At 42.7% G+C, this 19766-nt stretch overlaps 1 protein-coding gene across 6 annotated transcripts in view; it reads right to left on the bottom strand.

Moving 5' to 3' along the window:
- The window catches only part of LOC308294081 (uncharacterized protein), a 54376-nt gene that overhangs the window by 12838 nt on the left and 21772 nt on the right, over positions 1–19766 (bottom strand). For 5 of the 6 annotated variants that reach the window (XM_080736800.1, XM_080736802.1, XM_080736797.1 and 2 more), the window contains 5 exons: positions 17326–17628; positions 15193–15396; positions 3723–3755; positions 535–837; positions 153–348 (listed from right to left, as the gene is read on the bottom strand). In XM_080736800.1, coding sequence (XP_080592926.1) covers positions 153–348; positions 535–837; positions 3723–3755; positions 15193–15396; positions 17326–17628 — 1039 coding nt within the window. The remainder of the gene's footprint in view (positions 1–152; positions 349–534; positions 838–3722; positions 3756–15192; positions 15397–17325; positions 17629–19766) is intronic. The other variant, XM_080736801.1, reaches the window with a different exon arrangement.

Here is a 19766-nt window from a genome sequence, read left to right as displayed (position 1 = left end):
AGAGCAGCTTACATGCAGTGAGCAGCAGTGAATACAGAGCAGCTTACATGCAGTGAGCAGCAGTGAATACAGAGCAGCTTACATGCAGTGAACAGCAGTGAATACAGAGCAGCTTACATGCAGTGAGCAGCAGTGAATACAGAGCAGCTTACATGCAGTGAGCAGCAGTGAGGACCCAGCAGGATGCAATGAGGACTCCTCCACAGTGATGTTTGAAGTCCTCAGATGAACCTTTGGTTCTGCGTTGCAGAGACACCTGCCATGGATGAGTCCCAGGAGCAGACCCTCTGCCTCCCAAGATCCTGCTGGCAGCGGCAGGCTCAGCTCTGCCACACTGGGAGAACAGGGCTGGACAACATGGAGGATGGAACATGAAGTTTAATATAAGTTTGTACATTTCTCAAACCTCAGACAGACAGACAGACAGACAGACAGACAGACAGACAGACAGACAGACAGACGGACACATACTGTAGGTAGATTAAAAAAGATACTGTATAGATTTGTGTCAATGTTGAAGTCATTGTTTGTTACCTGAACAGATCACCTCTTGTCTTTCCACAGATCTACCAGACTGCATTGTTACACACTCTCCAAGTGACGTCTCAGATCCATTACAGGAAGATGTCATCATCCATACAGGCTTACGTGCAGAACCAGAAGTCCATTTAGTGTCAACAGCAGAGCTACAGTTCAGCTGTCTACACACTACAGATGATGACTTCAGGTTCAAGTCAGATGTAAAATCAGCCGCTGGTCTCCACTCTTCCTGGTATTTCACCTCCAGTGTACCCGTACAGTTACTGATTCCTCCCACCAACCTGACACCAACAGACTCTGTACACAGACAAGAGAATAAACTGTAAAAAGTAATATTGCTTTGATTTGAATACTTTCTGTCTACAATCTATAATGTGTGAGTGCTGAGCAACACCAACAGACTTCTGGTCTACAAGATACACTACACCACTAAGATACCCATATACCTGACTAAATACTGGTCTACAAGCAGGGCCGTCGTACAGATTTTTGGGAGGGGGGTCAATATCAAAGCCATATAGTCCAGGCGTTTCGGGCAGCATGAAATTTGGCGCACAGTTAGAACATGCCATATGGAACATTTTTGGCTATAGGGGCATCGCAGATTTGTCTTGGGAAACTTGTGGGAGCCAATTAAAGTTGGGCTCTCATAGACTTTACTGTAGAGTAGAGTTACTGTAGAGTGTTTTGGGGGATTCTGAATCCAATGCAAACATTTGTTTTGCAGGAAAAACATTCCTTGGGCTAAAAACGGACCCCATATAACTATGGTTTAGTGATGAGTCATCACTTTTCAAGGTTTGTGGCGGCCGTTTCTCGGAAAGGAATGTTTTTCGTGCAAAACAAATGCTTTCATTGGATTCAGAATCCCTAATAACACCTAGTTTGACCCCTCACATGCTACTTAAAGCATATTTAATTTTTGTATTATTTGACTCTATAGTAAAGTCTATGAGAGCAACTTTGATTGGCTCCCACAAGTTTCCCAAGACAAATCTGCGATGCCCCTATAGCCAAAAATGTTCCATATGGCATGTTCTAACTGTGTGCCAAATTTCATGCTTCTTTCATAAAGTGCACGATGTTTGCCTGAAACGCTCGGACTAATAGTGCTTTCTATGGTTTAAATCCTCATAGCAGACCAATTGTATTGAACTGCCCTGTGCTTTTCTGTTTGCAGACCTTAATAAAGTAATCAATCAATCAATCAATCAATCAATCAATCAATCAATGAATAACCATCATTTTGTTATGAATCCAATATTAAATAGGTCAGTATATGGATTATGTTACCATCGGGTTTGCTTAATACTAGCTTACTAAACATGTAGGAAAGGTTGTAGCTGTAAATTATGGTTTTATTCACCTAAAAGTCAGAACTGAAATCGGTAAGTAAGAAATAAATGTATAAATCAATTAAAGTTTTGTCATCCTTAAAATCCATGTTTGATAAGCTAGTGTTTAGATTAGTGTATCATGTCCATCCCCCAAAGAATGTATGAACAATGAAATCATGTCAAGACTAGTTTTATTAGCGGAATAACATCCAACTAATGGGTTAGTGGGGTACCACAGATTGAATACAATAACATCCAACTAATGGGTGAGTGGGGTACCACAGATTGAATACAATAACATCCAACTAACGGGTGAGTGGGGTACCACAGAGACAAAAGACAAAGAGAGCCAGTGGTGGTCCCAGGCTATATGGCGCCCTGGGCGAACCAGCAGTGATGCCCCCCCCCCCCCTTTTGGATGTTTTTTAGTGGTTATTTTGGCCTAATCGCGGGGGCGCCTCCTACGCTCCACAGCTTAAATGTGTGCAGGTGTGCAGAATATATAATTACTAATCAATAGCAGCAGTGCTCAAGCAAATGCGCAAGAGGAGTCAAGCATATATACATAGGAAGTAGAACAGGAGAAAAAAGAAGCAGTATAGGACTATTATGAATGGGTGAAGTATGAACATGATTAGCCTACATGCAAAAATGATTCTGCATGCAATCAGAACTTTGGCTAGTTAGCTAAAGTATGGAAAACAAGGGTTGGCTATAATGATCTGAGAATATATCTACTGTATAACAGGCTATATCATATAGGCTATATGAGAATGGCATAACAGGTCATGTCACTAGTTTGTGCTTGAACAGAACCTGAGAGTTGATCTTATGTTTGCAGGGCAGAACTTGCAGCCTAGTAGCAGGCCAGCAGCATTTTTTCCCCCCCTCATCATCATGACGCCACCCACCCCCCCCCCCCCCCCCCCCCAAGTGCCGCCCTGGGCAATGGCCCTGCTTGCCCCCCCCCCCACGGACCGCCCCTGAAGAGAGCATTGGAGACAGAAAGAATGTCTCTAGTGTTGTGGTGACATTGGACCGTCAAAAACAGATTAATCATCATTTCATGATTGTATGGGTGCGACTGCAAATAAAGTGCATTTTGTCTGTTTTATATAACGCTCTATCGCTTCATAACATGTTTATCTATTGTGTTTGAGCCCAAGGCTAGGCTGGCATTCACTCCTTTTGTTGGGAAACTAGACCAGGTCACCTGGACGTGCCAGACCCGCAATGAAAACTAGTATGGCACTGAACTAACACATGAACACACAGGATTTTATAGTCTCAGCAACAAAGCGTAGTGAGCTTGTAGATCGGCTGTTTTCACTAGTATGGCACTGAACTAACACATGAACACACAGGATTGTATAGGCTGAGCAGCTGGAAATGTTTGTGAGCTTGGAGATGGGCTGAGGAATTTATAGTGTCAGCAGCTCGTCAGCCAACTCAACTCAGCTGGTCCTGTACAGGTGACGGCACTCAAGGCAATCAGCCCAGCAAGGGAAGGGAGGGGCAGATGAGCAGAGGAAAAGAGGGACAGGCAGAGGAGGAAAAGAGGGACCGACAGACCGACAGACCGACAGACCGACCGACAGACCGACCGACAAAGCCTTATGTAGGCCGACCCCCTGGGTCTGGCAAAAAGGTAGAGATTTTGACACTTCTTTCATGTTTTTTTTCTTACTTCTTTCTTTCTTTTTTATTTTATATTTTATTTTTTTACTAGGTTTACCAGGTGCTCTGGCATAATTTGTTTGAGTGCTGTAGAAAGCTTGCTTAGGGCAGCAATTGGGACAGAACCAGCCCTGAGAACTATTTAGTCATTTGTTGGTGTTTGTTTACCTGTTGTGTGGACTGTTGGTTGAACCTGGAGAGCTGAAGAAAAAAGAAACAAGAAGAATTACTTTTGTTTTACTGCTGCTTTTTGGAGAAAACAAGGTACATTCTACAAAACTCTGCGGATTATCACCACCGGACCATTTTATCTTCCAAACTCTAGGAGACCCCTGTATGTCTTTTGAGACCACCCGTAGGTGGATTGTGGCACTGCATAATATTCTATGATCTTTCAAAGGTAAGTGAAAACGTTCAGAATCGCTGGCAAGGGCAGCTATAGATGATGTTTTAACAGTTTTGGCAATCAATGAGTTTATAACTAATATGATTCACTATGACCACTTTGTGTGAAGACATCTATTGTAGATTACTAACTAATATGATTCACTATGATTAACAACTGCTTGTCACATTAAAAAGACTATTGCATATCATAAAAATAATAACAGCAATATATAGGAGTTTACAAATTGCTGCTTCAAGTCAGTTTTTCATCTAATGCTGTAATACATGTCATAATATAGTGTTGTATGCCATTAACCCTTACCTTTACCACCATTACCTTTGCATGACTTAATCTCACTCACATAGTGATAAATAAACAGTCATTCGGTACCTTCAACATAGTGATAAATAAACATTCAGTAGCTTCACATAGTGATAAATAAACAGTCATTCAGTACCTTCACATACATAGTGATCAATAAACATCATACTTTAATTACTATCATGTTATACAGGCAGTTGATAGGTCATCATTGAATGTTGAAACTCCATATATGGAGATACCCGACACTTCTCACAAAGTCTATCCTCACAAACTCCATATCTGGACCAGGACGACCTATACAGTAGTCTCTCGTTCAGTTTGTCCCATTTCCTTTTCAAATCACTTTACTTGAATATCACACCTCACACTGATTCTGAGTGATTTGAGTTGAGTATGTTTTTTATTTTTTTATTTATTTTTTTATGTCAAGAATTGTGGTGGAAAAACTAATACTGCAATGTAGAAATACTCTCTTTTCAAATGTGACCGCTCATGATGTTTTGAGACACAATGGGGCCATGGTCATTTTTCTACTTTTTACATTTCATGAAAGTACAGAATGTAAGCTTTCATATTATGTATCATTCATTGAAATTGGACAATATTTGAAGAAGATACGATTATTTGAAACGTGTTGGTCCAGAAACAGCAAAGGAGAGAAAATGCCCTTCAAAGATTTCTCATTTTAACACCTTTTCAGGTCCCAGAAAATGGGAGTGACATAGTAGTTAACCCCACCTCTAACCACTCCCCCAACCACTCCCCCACTAGCTGTCAACTGCACAAGGTTGGGTCAGTTTGACCAAACATTGGATTCAAAATACTTAAAATTAGTAAACCATCTGTTGGGCTATGGATACTTAAAATTAGTAAACCATCTGTTGGGCTATGGATGGCCCACCCACATCATCAGATAAAATGCATTGAGTTCATAACCCAAGTGTTGGTATAGGCTTTTGAATTCGAGTTTACCCAATGCATGAGTTAGTGCATTGCAAAAACACAAAAAACAAACCATGACTAAGATGGTCCAGACTGACACATACAAACAGGGGTGCTATTCTTTTAAATAAAGTGAAGCACCACATAATCTGTTGTGTTCAAAATTGTCATGACTAAATGCATAATTTACTCAGCATGCATTCTTCCTTGAGTAGATTAAGCATGAAAAAGATCATTGAAGTAAGTGATGTAAAAAAAATGAATAGATTTAAAGTGGTTGGACGTACGATTCCAACCCAACAACAAGGTCACTTTGAAACCATTTTTGGGTGTAAGATCCCAACCCATCAGCAGTAACACGTTAACCCAACAGCAAAGTCACTTTTAACCCATTACTTGGTTGTACAATCCCAACCCAACATGCAGGGTCACAGCCTTAACCCTGCTGGTCTGCAATAACCCATGTTGGGCTGGTCTAAAAAAAGCGTTGCGCGTTGGGTTACCTAAATAAACCAACTTGGGATGTTTTTGACCCATCTCTTTTAAGAGTGTGCCTGTCAATACCTGAAACACCTTTCACAAGACAGGCCTTCAAGCCAGTAGATCAAATAATGTGTTCTTACTTGAGTATTTCCAGTTTCCAATACACTACATTGTGAGCTTGTAGATCTGCTATTTTCAAATTATTAGCCTATTTTATACATTTTGAAAACAATTTGAAATGAAAGATGGCTACTTCATGAGTACTTTTAGGCTACTATTTGTACTTAAAGTACATTTTGATGGAAATACTTTTATACTTTACTCAAGTAAATTCTGAATACCAGACATTTACTAGTAACACATATTTCTGCATTCTAGTATTGATACTTTTACTTGAGTAAAGATCTGAGTACTTTTCCCACCACTGCTCTCACATTTCTTTGCCCAAAAACTCTGTTATCCTCACTCTCTCTCTCTCTCCATGCAAAGTCATGCTCGTTTGACCAGGAACGTATCGCTCAAATTCACCCCTCTCTCTCTCTCTCTCTTTCTCTCTCACGTCCGGGGAAAGGTAGCGCGATAGCGCCGTAGCGACATGTTCTGTAACATGATAGAGATGGAGGGATCGAGGACAGATCCCCCGAGTTCAGTTTATGAAAAGATGCATGCAATAAGAATATAATGTTAATCTGACGCTGATTATAAACGACTTGAACCCGGATCCTTCTATGCCAGCCAGATTGAGCTCAAACCACAGCTAACTCCCCGCGTATGACAAAGACAAAGAGAGGGGGAGGGAGAGAGAAAGAGAAAGAATGAGAGGAACGGTGAAGGTCCTGTTTGGTGAAGGAAGCACCAATTAAGGTTAAGGACTCTTAATCAAGTCCAGTGCGGTATCCACTACACGACACCGTCCGTCCGTCCGCCCGCCCGCCCGCCCGTCCGTCCGTCCGTCCGTCCGTCCGTCCGTCCGAGCATCCGTCCGTCCGAGCGTCCATCCGAGCGTCCATCCGTCCGAGCGTCCGTCCGTCCGAGCGTCCGTCCGTCCGTCCGAGCGTCCGTCCGAGTGTCCGTCCGAGTGTCCGTCCGAGCGTCCGTCCGTCCGTCCGGCCGTCCGTCCGGCCGTCCGTCCGTCCGAGCGTCCGTCCGAGCGTCCGTCCGTGCGTCCGCTCCCACTCACGCTCACAGCCCGTCCTCACACATCAGCCTCCGCTCACACATCAGCTCCCGCTCACACATCAGCTCCCGCTCAGTCCCCGTCCGTGTCCGCTTGCTCCGTCCGGACACGGACGGTCCGATCAGCGGCTGTCTCTCGTTTTATGTTGCGTCGGGTAGCGCTGAAATCAATCAGCGCATCGCCAAAGTTTCTCCTCCGTTTACAGGCTGTCCTGTTGTGTTCCTCCTAGTACACCAGTAAGACTCCCTAATCCTGTCACACTGCTGACATCAGTATGACATCACACCGTACACAAATGACCCTTATATAAGACCGGCATTATCTACCGACAGATTAGTAACAAGATGTCAAAATCATTGAAGGTTTACCCTACTAACCAACTGTTTACCATAGCAACCATGTTTTTTACGCCACGTGTATGTTCACCAAGACTGATTCTCCCTGTCACCGTTTTATTTTGTGTCGGGGAGCGCGCATCACCAAAGTTTCGCCTCCGTTTATTGGCTGTCCTGTTGTGTTCCGAGATGTTACCGATCAATCGGCAATGGATCGGATCGGGCCGATCAAAGCGTGATCGGCGATAATCGGTGGTTTAGATCAAAAGGTAAATTCACCGATCCAATCCGATCGGTGCATCCGATCAACCAGCCGTTCAGTATGCCCACTTGAGGCCATTTTGGGGTATTGATTTCCACAGTGCTGAAGGAATAATTAGTTACTGCTATGAAAATAAACACATAGTAATGCTGGTAAATAACTATAAGGCAAATATATAAATGAATTCATGAGTGAATTAATTAATTAAAGTTAAAACATTAACATTTAGAAAACATAAATAATATATAAATAATAACTTGATCGGATCGGTGATTGATCGAGACCCCTGGTATCCATATATGGAGACCCCTGGTACCCATATATGGAGACCCCTGGTACCCATATATGGAGATCCATGTACTCTATATGGTACATACCTTTTACGTGAGTTTCATCAAGTCTTGTCATATAAACTGGGAAAATATGCATGACATACCCATTTTAACAAACAAAATACACATATGTGTATATCAAGAAGCACTATGGATTAACTTAATCTATCAGTCAATTTATCACTGGACATCGTTTTGACTAGGCACTTGTCATGTACAGCGACAAATGGCAAATCACTGTCGCAGGTCCCCCAGCAGCAACGTTTCACCATGGCATTATTGTAATATAAATGTTCTTGATATTAATGTCACTAATCATCATCTGAAACAAAGCTGAATCCATGATCCAATGGGCAGGGACGGATTAACCCCAGTGAGGGCCCCTGGCCTATACTTTTTTAGGGCCCCCCCGACCCTCCACTATAACCCCCCTCCCTCCCAACTCGCACTACCCAGCTCAGATTTTAAGCCATGATGATCATCTGGGCAAAGAAAGCACCTGTAGACAACAGAGGAGGGGCCCCACACATTTGATTTTTAATTAACCTATACATTTAACTTTAGTTAATTGTTAACACAGCGGGTGCCCATGTGGTGTCTACGCGTCAATTTCTTTGATGTCGCTGGAGGCCCACGACGCGTTGACGTGTTTACTGTACTTACAGTATTAACTTTATATCTCACCGTTACATTGGGGCTGCGCCTGGATGTAGCCCATTAGCCGCTAGTCGCTTCGAGTCGACGCTGAGAGCATCGCGCGGGCGTTTTTGTCCGTATACTCCAATGCATTTCCCCATCTTTAAAGCCCTTTATCTCCGATGTTTGTTTTATGGCTAAAACTGTGGCCGCATGCAGCATAATGTCCAAATTTGATCGGCAATGAACAGCTATGAATCTACACTGGTCTATACAGTAAGTTACACAATAACATCCTGTCTGCGCTCATGTGACCAAGTGACGTCATCACGCATGCATTGACGCAACATGGCCTCTTATTCTCCTATGGAAGTGCTATGGGGGCACTCAGAGGGGATGCCTGGCGCCACCTGGTGGGGCAGCCGATGTGTTAATGACCACGTGGCCCAGTTCCCCAAAGGGCCCCTAGGAGCCAAGGGCCCCTGGCAACGGCCCCACTGGCCCAATGGTTAATACAGCCCTGCCAATGGGAGGCGGGGCCAACATGTCGGACGCTGTGGTCCAATCATCACAGTAGGGGAGGGGTGTTTTGTTTCTTCAAAAAGGTGAATTACATACATCAGTAATGTAAATATAAATAGATACAACATTAAGCCAGCTGTCGACACATATATGGAATGTTATTTTTCTGTCATTCAATGTTGTATGAGTTTTAAAAAAGGACCCCAATTGAAATAAACCCCACATATCCTAAAATGATGGATTAAATAACTTGTAGGTTTGTTTCTAAACGTTTATTTTAGGATACAACAGTATGTTTAGAAATGATTATATCTCACTATCAGAGTGAAATAATGTTGTTTGCATTCTGATAAAAGAAAAACGCAGCTCTCTTGCTACATTCTAAGACTGCTAAAACAAACATCAAACCACTGACCTTAGTGGCTTGGGCAGTAGGATGGAGGACTGGTGAAACAAATCAACTCATGTATACCCAACAGATGGAGCGATGTGCAAAAGTTCTAGTCCGGACTTCCTGGAAAAACTAAGGGAACGCTGTCAGTCAAAGTGACTACTGGCCAATCACAGCGTGTCTTTTCCGTGACTTATCCAAGGACCACAATTCAATTCAACAGAGCCAGTTCCGATGTTGCGCTGCTCAGCTGTTCTTACGGGCTGCATACGTAAAGACCAGCCCCCACCTGCCTCTGATTGGCTTACCGACTTCAGTATGTGTGACGCATGCGGAAGCAATGAACACGGAAACGATGAAGATTCCCTTAGTTGCTCAATGCATACGCCCCCTAGCCGAAGGAGGTGTCTACCTTTCTATGTCTATGCAACAGATATCCTACCATTTTTCCAACAACCGCTGACATTTTAGACATGACATCACTTTGCCACCGTACAGTATCCATACATGTATCAAAAGAGATCGCACTGAACAATTCAGGTGTCATGGTCTCCCTGAAGTTTTTGATATCTCGTTCCCCCTCACGCTAGATCAATTTATACCCAACAGGGCTGGTTTAGCGTCATGACGGTGACTGAAGATAAAAAACAGACTGAAAATAGCCAATCTACAAAGACATTATAATACAAAACCTCCACCGGCTGTCAGTCAGTCAGTCAGTCTGTCAGTCTGTCCGTCACACGTCACGTCACACTTTTGCCCTACTCATATCTCCGCCCTTATTTCTCACATGGCCCTCTTCTACTGTAGCTCCACCATGAGGCTGATTCTTGCTAAACACATTTTTGGACACTGCTCCTACAGATTTTTCCCTAAAATTATGCAACACGGTACACAGTATCTCTAAAGTCATGTCATCAACATGGATCTGTCCCATTTCCCATATTCCCTCCTGATTGGCTACCATTGCCTTCTAAATTTTATCTCCAGATTAGGGAGTCTTACTGGTTAAATTACAGTCAAACCTCCTCCCGGAATCGAACCAGCAAGTACACAACTAGAAGCAAGAAATATGCTTAAATCCTACCCCTACACCAGGGTCTTGCTACCAGTAAGACTCCCTAATCGGGAGATAAGCGACCGTAGGTCGCTTATCTCCACAAATAGGGCAAAAATGTGTTTTTCCCCAAATCTTTCCCAAAAATTTTCGTGATTTTAGGGCAAAATCTGTAGGAGTTACGGCATTTTATGTGAGCTGCAGTGGAGGGGGTCCTCCACTGGGGGCGCCACCACTTTTGCATCCGTTCTGGAGCACCAGGAGTGGGTGGTCCCCAGGAATTCCCCGTGAGCAGCCCCGTTGGGGTGGTCATTTGGTCATTTTTGCACATTTGGTCATTTTTTACACCTGGGGGTCCCCCAGGGTCCTGGGGGTCCCTGGAGCTCCGGGGGTCCTTGGAGGTTGTAGTTTGACAGGTAAGGAGTGTGTGTGCAAAATGTCGCATGGATGGGGGCAACGGTTGTGCAGATAGGAGCAGGGCAAAATTAGACCTGGGGGTCCCCCAGGGACCTGGGGGTCCCTGGAGCTGCGGGGGTCCTTGGAGGTAGTAGTTTGGCAGGTCAGGAGTGTGTGTGCAAGATTTGGCGTGGATGGGGGCAACGGTTGTGGAGATATGAGCAGGGCAAAAGTGTGACGTGTGACTGACGGACTGACTGACGCACGGACAGCCGGTGGAGGTTTTGATAGTAAATGCGACCTACGGTCGCAATAATGTATTAATGGAATGTCAGATAAAAAAAGTGCTGTGGTCTAGATTGGAACAAAATAAGGCAATTCATGGCAATTCATTGCTAAAACACACCAAGCACAGGAAATAAACACAGTTCGAGTTGTAAACGTTTGAAAACAGAGTATTTCTTTTAAATTTATGTTTTAGGGCTTTTATGCCTTTATTGACAGGACAGTAGACTGACAGGAAATGGGGAGAGAGATGGGAAATATCACACAGCAAATCTGGACGGGCTCGGGAATTGATCCAGCGACAAGCTGTCAGGCTACACTGAGCTTTAGGTGGTATGGCCTTGACCAGCGGGCGACCCAACAATCAGAGTATTTCTACATTGCAGTATTGATACTTTTACTTCAGTATAAAATGTCAGTACTTTACTCAACTGCTCCTCGTTGCTGTGTGCAGTATTTTTACATAGCTCTCTACTCCCCCTAGTGGACACCAGTGGCTTTAACTCAGCAAGCCATGCCTGGTACATGGTATGAAAAGGGTCAAACTGAATGAGAGACAACTGTAGCTCCATATATGCGCCAAGCACTATATAAAGGGTGGCCATTACACCTTGAGCTCAGGGTGCCATGGCATTGGTCCGAAACCTCTTTGTTCCTACAGCTCATTAGGTAACCCTAGCTAAATTCGGACTAATGAGATGTAGGACTAATGAACCTTCGGACTTATGGGCAGTCCCCGAGCTCTGATGCAAGCAGATGCTCTACTCTTGGCCTATCTCCCCGACACGACTCCTATAGTCTATAATCATATTCATTAGCCAGCTCTCAAGGAGACCCCATAGCCTTCCATACGAGTCAGGATGGCTGGCCTTACAAACCAGATATCTCTGTGTTATAGTTATTGTTCATAAGTATTAGGGTTGACATTTTGGTTAAGTTCTTACATTTGTGACTGGTGCTGGTGGAAAGGTCCATATGTCGCCGTTTTTAAAAGTCAGAAAATGCGAAAATAAGATTGGTTTATTTTTTGCTTTGTTTTTCGTTTTTTTATATTTAAGACAGTTTGAATATATTAGAGGGTTTTCATTCCATACGATATCTTTGTTAAGGTCGCTAAATGGCAACATTAGTGTAGCAAAGTTGCCTTGCTTTGGGAGAGTTTTACTGCTGTTTTAGGAGGCGGAGAATGGAGCTCTTTAGATTTGCATAGCGATTTCACGGTAGCGCGATTGGTCTAAGGAATGCATTGTCTCGTATTTCAGCACGCCCATACAGCGTGCTATCTGGTTGTAAACAGTCTACACACAGTAACTAACTTCATCTCGCTAATGTTAACGGTTTGCTGAAGACAGTATTCTGGAAGGATGTCTTTTTTTATGTATAGCCTACATCGTGATCTCAGTCGCTCTTGGACGCACAAAGAAAACGTGGAAAATCGAAGCAGCATGTTGAAAACGCTATGTCATCATGAGTCCTTGTGCTGGCAATACAGGCGGCACGCTCACTCGTCTGTAGTGAAAATAAAAGATACAGTTTCGCTACTCACCAAAACAAAGACGGATTTGGGGAGTTGAAAGCCTACTTTACTTAGTGGGAACACTCAGAGTCCCCAACATCGCGTCTAAAATACACTTTTTTATCAAGAGAACATAATATTTCACCGGAAGGCAAAATGTGGTCAATGGACATTTCTATTGACAAGATCTGTAGAGGGCGGTGTGGAGTAACTAAAACCTCCGGTGAAAAACTTTATTCTCTGGTAAAAAAGTGTATTAAAGTGTATTTTAGACGTGAGGTGGGGGTTTCTGAGTGTTCCCACTAAGTAAAGTAGGCTTCCATCACCCTTACGCCGTCTTTGTTTTGTTGAGTAACGAACCGTATTTTGTGTTTATTACATGCAGACGAGAGGGTGCGCAGCCGTTCCTGCCTCGTAAGGGCTCATTGGTAACATAGCGTCAAGGCTCATTCTAACGCTCTCCTCCTCCTCCTCCTCCTCCTCCTCCTCACTGCATGAGCACACACCGCTTGAATCGGTCGATGTTTCGGTCCTAAAGTTATTAATTGTTTCACTTGCTTAAGCATTAAATAAATAACCTGCTGAGTGACTCTGAACTCACTTACTCAGCGTTTACAAATCATTCGTTCAAAAGTGAGTAGGCTTCTGAATAACGCAGTAGTCTACAACCAAAAGAAGAAGAAAAAAACTAAAAGCTGCCTTCTCTGTCCTGCGGGGAAAAACACAGATCTACAAGCCAGCAACATGTTGCATTTCGATCGGTTGTAAACTTGGAGATCTGCTATTTACGGTGACGCTCACAACCGCGACCACCGACTGTAAACAAATCAACGTGATGGATATAATTCCAGTGGAGAAACGCAAAGTTTGGATTTATATTAAAAATGCACCAATGGATTGGATATACACAACACTTTTCCCTGTACCTTCAGAAGTTCAAAACGTGCCAAACTAAAAGGTAATACATTGCGGGGGCGCCCGTTTTTTATTGCAAAACTGGGACTACACATTTAGAGCACTGGTTCTCTAAGTGCTTGAGGGAGTTTTAGGGGGTCGCCAGCTAAATGATAGGAACCAAAAAAATTGACCCTTATGGGTATGGGTACACATGGAATGGGTCCATTTGGTTCCGTATACACTGCAGATTCTGATGCATGACAAACTGGGGGTCCTTGAAATGTAAATGGTTGAGAATCAATGATAGAGCCTTGGACATTCAAATGGGGGTCCCTGGCGTATCTTTTCAAGTGGGGGTCCACGTGCTAATGTGTCCATTTGGGGGTCCTTGACATTAAGATTACAAGTAGACCAACACATGATGTGTGCCATCTAAATGATAGGAACCAAATAGACCCTTATGGGTAGGTGCATGTGTTATAGCAGCTTTGCAAAGTACAAGTACAAGATCTGCTAAGTGGGTAATGTATATGTTTTGCAATAATAATCTAAATCTTGTCTACTAAATAACTAGTAGTTTTAAATAATTGTAGTGGAATAAAAGTACAACATTTGAAGTTGACAGCTATAAAACTGTGGAGGTGGTTTGACTTGGGGGGGAGTGATTTAGGGGTGTAGACAAGTACCTATTGTCCCTCCCATTGTCACACCCACTTCTGGCTACCTAGAGGTGTAAAAATGTTCCTGGCATTCAAATGGCTTTTTAAGCACTTTGGGGTTTATGGTGCAACAAGTTTAAAATGTCCATAACTTCGTCAAATATGCTCCAATTTCAAATCGTTTTATAATAGTAGTAATAAGTACTCCCGCCGCTCTGCCGCCACTTGCGACTGTTATTCTGCGGACGGCAGAAGAGTCTGCGAATTGCCGAGAAATCGGATTTCGTGATAAATTCTGTGAACACGGATTCCTGGGGGGACTTATTAACCTATAACTCAACACTTAACTTATTAACCTATAACTCAACACTTAACTTATTAACCTAGAACTCAACACTTAACTTATTAACCTATAACTCAACACTTAGCTTAATAACCTAGAACTCAACACTTAACTTATTAATGTAGAACTCAATACTTAACTTATTAACCTAGAACTCAACACTTAACTTATTAACCTAGAACTCAACACTTAGCTTTATTAACCTAGAACTCAACACTTAACTCATTAATCTAGAACTCAACACTTAACTTATTAACCTAGAACTCAACACTTAGCTTTATTAACCTAGAACTCAACACTTAACTCATTAATCTAGAACTCAACACTTAACTTATTAACCTAGAACTCAACACTTAACTTATTAACCTAGAACTCAACACTTAACTTATTAAAGGTGATACATATGAAAATTCACTTTTCCTATTTTAAAACCTTTTTTTGGGGTCCCACTAGCACCTTCTATCCTCACAAAGTCCCATTTCAGACCATTGTGTCTTTCTCTGGTTAAAAGCATCCCACGGGTTCTCAAGACAGGCTGTCCAGATTTGCTGCCGTTTGTGACGTCATAAACGTTGAAAAACGTTTTTTGGGACATAAACAATATGACATAAATACTTTTTAAATGCATGGTGTATCACCTTTAACCTAGAACTCAACACCAGCCGTTGGTAAGTCATGTGATCAGTGTGGTACCTGAACAGGAAGTCATGTGATCACAGGGTCCCGTCTCTTTGGTGTCTCCAAAACAGCTGTGGCCGGAGGAGGAAGGGGCGGGGTTAGTACAGGAACGAGAACGTGTCCTGGTCGATGCACGGCCTTCTGGGATACAGGAAGTAGAACACTGACTCCAACTGGACCATCCTGTCCAACCACCATGAACTGGTTCTGGTCCAGCACCTGAGAGAGAGAGGAGAGAGAGAGAGAGAGAGAGAGAGAGAGAGAGAGAGAGAGAGAGAGCATTTATTTTTCATATAGATCAATGTCAGGCAAATCGCATCAGCCTGGGTGACAGCAGAATGCTGGGTGAGCCCTGGCTTTTGCCATGAGATTAAAAAAAATGCACAGAACTGGTTGGTTGATTAAGTTGGACAAAATGTGGCCAAAATATATGGAGCGTGACATAATATGGCCATATTTACCTAAATATGGAGATGACTGATCATAGATGCATGACATCATAGAAGCTGATGTCATAGATGTCTGACATCATAGATGTCTGACATCATAGATGTATGACATCATAGATCACATGAGACTGAAACATCTCATTAAAACATCTTTAAAGGGCCAGTTCACCTCTGGGACAACCAGATCTTATTTCATTGTTGTTTGGGACAAGATCAACACAATCCTGAGTTATTTTTTGTGTTCAATCTGTGTTTTGAGATATTTTAGTATTTGTAGTGCCCCGGAGAAATAATTCTATTCAATGTTCATGGTTTATATGCCTTATGTTTGTATATAGTCTTTATTTGAAGTCTTTGATTGTTATTTTGAAGGTGGGAATTATTGTTAATTTCTTTGGTGTGACAATACTATTTTACGTACTGCCCCTTTAAGAATAAGGAGGAAACGGAAGTGGGAGAGAGGAAGAAAAACTCCGCGAACGTGAATGTGGGGAGAGCTTCAGTTTGCACGGCATGCATGCTAATGTTTATGTGAGAAAGACTGGGAGGCGAGGGGCAGATGAGCAAGCCTGGCTATGCGAGGGGGCGGAGTTTAGCATGGATTTCATTATGTATCAGATTACATTATGTATGCACAGATTCCGCAACTTCATGGTATATAAAAAAAAAAATCAATATAATAATTAGAAGCAGTGCTGCTCCTGAGCACAGGTCTCCACCATGAGGCTGATTTGAAAAGTTTCCTCAGCCTAGTGGGAATGTGCGTGCACAATTTCACAAAAAATGCACGCTGTGTTCGTGATTTGAGGCATTTTGTTCAAAACTGACCAATCTTACAAACATTGAAAGCCAATCTCAGCCAAGCAGGATGGAATATGGACAATCAGACAGATCCATGTCGATCACATGACTGTAGAGATACTGTCTACCGATTTGCGTGATTTTTGGACAACATCTGTAGGAGTACTGGCCAAAAGGTAGTTTTGCACAAATTGGCCTCCCGGTGGCGCTAGAACAGGCCCATGTGAAAAATGTGGGGCAGAGGTTCTGAATTGGCATCCAGGGAGTGTGTGTGCTCAGTTTGGCAGCGACCGGGCCAACGCCTCCGGAGATTAGCTGGTAACAAACTTTATGGACGGACGGACGGACGGACGGACGGAAGGAGGCGAAAACATACCCTAAACAGAACCCCCATGGAAGTGTCGCCACTCCGACAATAAGAAGTCAATGTCGGAGTGGCAGCATGTCGTAATGGAAACATGATCCCTCAGCCCATAGCACTTGGCCTTATGCAAAGGATAAAATGTAATTTGGATAGCTTGTTACCAGGTCATTGTTAAGCTGGCATCCTATAGTTTTCAATGTAAAGGTTATTGGCACAGGAGTTCTTCACCAGACTGACCAGAGTGGAGTTTGATTGTGTTAAAGTTGGCCTCAGGCTAAATGCCAAGAAGGCAGAAGTCAACTTTTAACATCCCCCAAGAACATCTGCCCCGAACAACAACAGAGGGTAATGCACTAAAGGAGGTCTTACTTAGTGTCATTGTTGAAGTCAGTAAGTTATGACCAAAAACTAAAAAAGGTTACCTTTAATATTTTGACTAAGTTTGTACATTTGTCAAACTACAGACAGACAGACAGATAGATTAAATAAGAGACTGTATAGATTTGTGTCAATGTTGAAGTCATTGTTTGTTACCTGAACAGGTTACCTCCAGTCTCTCCCCAGACAAAAAGGACTGCATTGTTACACACTCCTTCAGTGATGCCTCAGATCCATTACAAGAAGATGTAATCATCCATACAGGTTTACGTACAGAACCAGGACTCCATTTTGCGTCAACAGCAGAGCCACAGCCCAGCTGTCTACACACTACAGATGATGAATAGAGGTTCAAGTCAGACGTAAAATCAGTCGCTGTTCTCCACTCTCCCTGGTGTTTCACCTCCAGTGTGCCAGTACAGTTACTGGTTCCTCCCACCAACCTGACATCAACGTACTCTGTACACAGACAATGAAATAAACTGTAAAAAGTTATATTACTTTGATTTAAATAAACTTTACGGCTACAATCTATAAAATAATGTTTGAGCGCTGAGCAACACCAACAGACAGAGAGCTGCTGAATAATAACAGTGTTTATTGGAGAAAATGGAACAGAAGCTTGGAGAAGAATGAATTACAATTTACAATTTAGGCATTTGGTAGACGCCAAATGGATCCAGAGCGATTTACAATAAGCAAGGTAATACATCAATACATCAACATCAATACATAAGAAATAGTAATCTATACAAATGTAGGTAGACCACGCACCTATTCAGTAAAAACAAACTTCATAAAAACTAAAGATATTATGTACAAAATGCTATCTAAATTACATGTATGGCCATTGAGGGTAGGCAAGTGCAATGTCCCTTTTGTTGGGATTTTTTTTTTTTTTTTTGAGCGGTGCAAACCGCTCCTATATTTCAGAGATGTTTGAGTAAACATGAATTCATTGGAAACACATGGACTAACACATGCCAACGAGTGAGCCCATCGGTAGATAGAAAGCTGTTTCGACGATGCGGTGAGCACCTTATTGATTTGTACATGTTATGAGCCGAAAATGGACGTTGGAGCTCAACCATCAAGAGCGTTCTGACTACCCTTTATAACTCCTGTAGAGACGTAACGTCCGAATATTAGCGACCTCTACATGTGTTATGATTTATGGCTAGGTTGCACCCAGCCAACAGTGGCCCAAAATCCAGGCAAAGTCTATTATCTTCAGAGCAACCCGGAACCTCTTGGCGTTGGACATCAGTCAAAGTCAGAGTGCAAAGTCTGACCAACCCTATATGCTGGACCTTTCCTGAACTTTAAACCGGCACAAATCAAACACCACCCAGGATTCGAGACAACGACCACACTACATTACCCTTGCAGGTTATGATTGCTATTTCAAATCCTAGTTGGTGTTCGATTTGTGCCGGTTTAAAGTTCAGGATAGGTCCAGGATATGGGGTTGGTTGGTCACTCTGACTTTGTCTGACCTCCTGCCTGTTTTCTGTAATGTTCTCTGAATTCGTACTTCAATAATTTTGCGAAATTTAGGAGTTTCTCCTGCATCTTGGCTATTCCAAATGGAATTTATGGTGACACATAAATGTGCACATGAATGTGCACGATAAATTGTCAATAGCCTTTGGTCTGGTCGATAATGTTTAAAGGACAACTTTGTTTTTTTACAACAAGGGTTCATATTTTAGATATTAATTAGAGAAAAGAAAAAGTGAGCGTTAAAATGTTTTCATTTGCTTTGTTCTATTGTTTTATTGTGTTTGCCTTGCTAAAATGTGGGGCATGCATACTCATGGGGGCATGCGTACAAGTGGCTAAATAAGTCTGTTTAGACACAATAAGCCATCAGTTTCTTTATTGCTATTTAGTAACACTTCTAGCCCCCATACGCGTCACATCCAACCATAAAAGGTTGCTTGGTATCTGGGGAATGGGCTTATTCTGTGTAAAATGACATATTTAGCCACTTGTACGCAGGCCCCCAACCACTGAAATAAGAATCTCTAAAACAATAGAAAGAAGTAATCAATTTAACACTCATCTTTTATATTCTTTCATTACAATCTAAAATATGAACCCTTGTTGTAAAAAACTAAAGTTGTCCTTTAAGGTCAGAGTAGTGTTCCACCCATCTCTCCATATGCTGGCCCTCGTCTGTAATAAGTGTCTCTCCTGTGGAGGATTTGAGATGAGCTGTCTTGCACTGGGCAGGTCCATGCACTTTCTTGAAGCCATCGTACATCCCCCTGATATTGCCTGATAAGGCAGCTGCTTCGATGTCTTCGCTGAGCTGTGTCCAGTGCTCATTGGCACAGCGTCTGGAAGCCTGCTGGACCTTACTCTTTGCAGCCCTGAGAGACTCTTGCTTGGTGACTGCATACATTCCGTGAGGGCAGTGCGCTTGACTGTAATGACAGGAATCATCTCGACTTGGACTCAAACCAGTCATTGGTTTTTGAGGTGCATGATGTCCCACAGAGTTTCCCATTTTGCAGTGACGATCTCACTGTAAGGTAAGGCCCCAAACTTCTCTTTCAAAGTTCTCTGCAAACTGCTCTACAAGGTCTGGTTGA

This window comes from Nannobrachium achirus (assembly GCF_963921795.1).
Source record: "Nannobrachium achirus genome assembly, chromosome: 2".
Lineage (NCBI taxonomy): Eukaryota > Metazoa > Chordata > Actinopteri > Myctophiformes > Myctophidae > Nannobrachium > Nannobrachium achirus.
The sequence above is the reverse complement of the archived record's forward strand: the minus strand, read 5'-3'. Positions and strand labels throughout refer to the sequence as shown.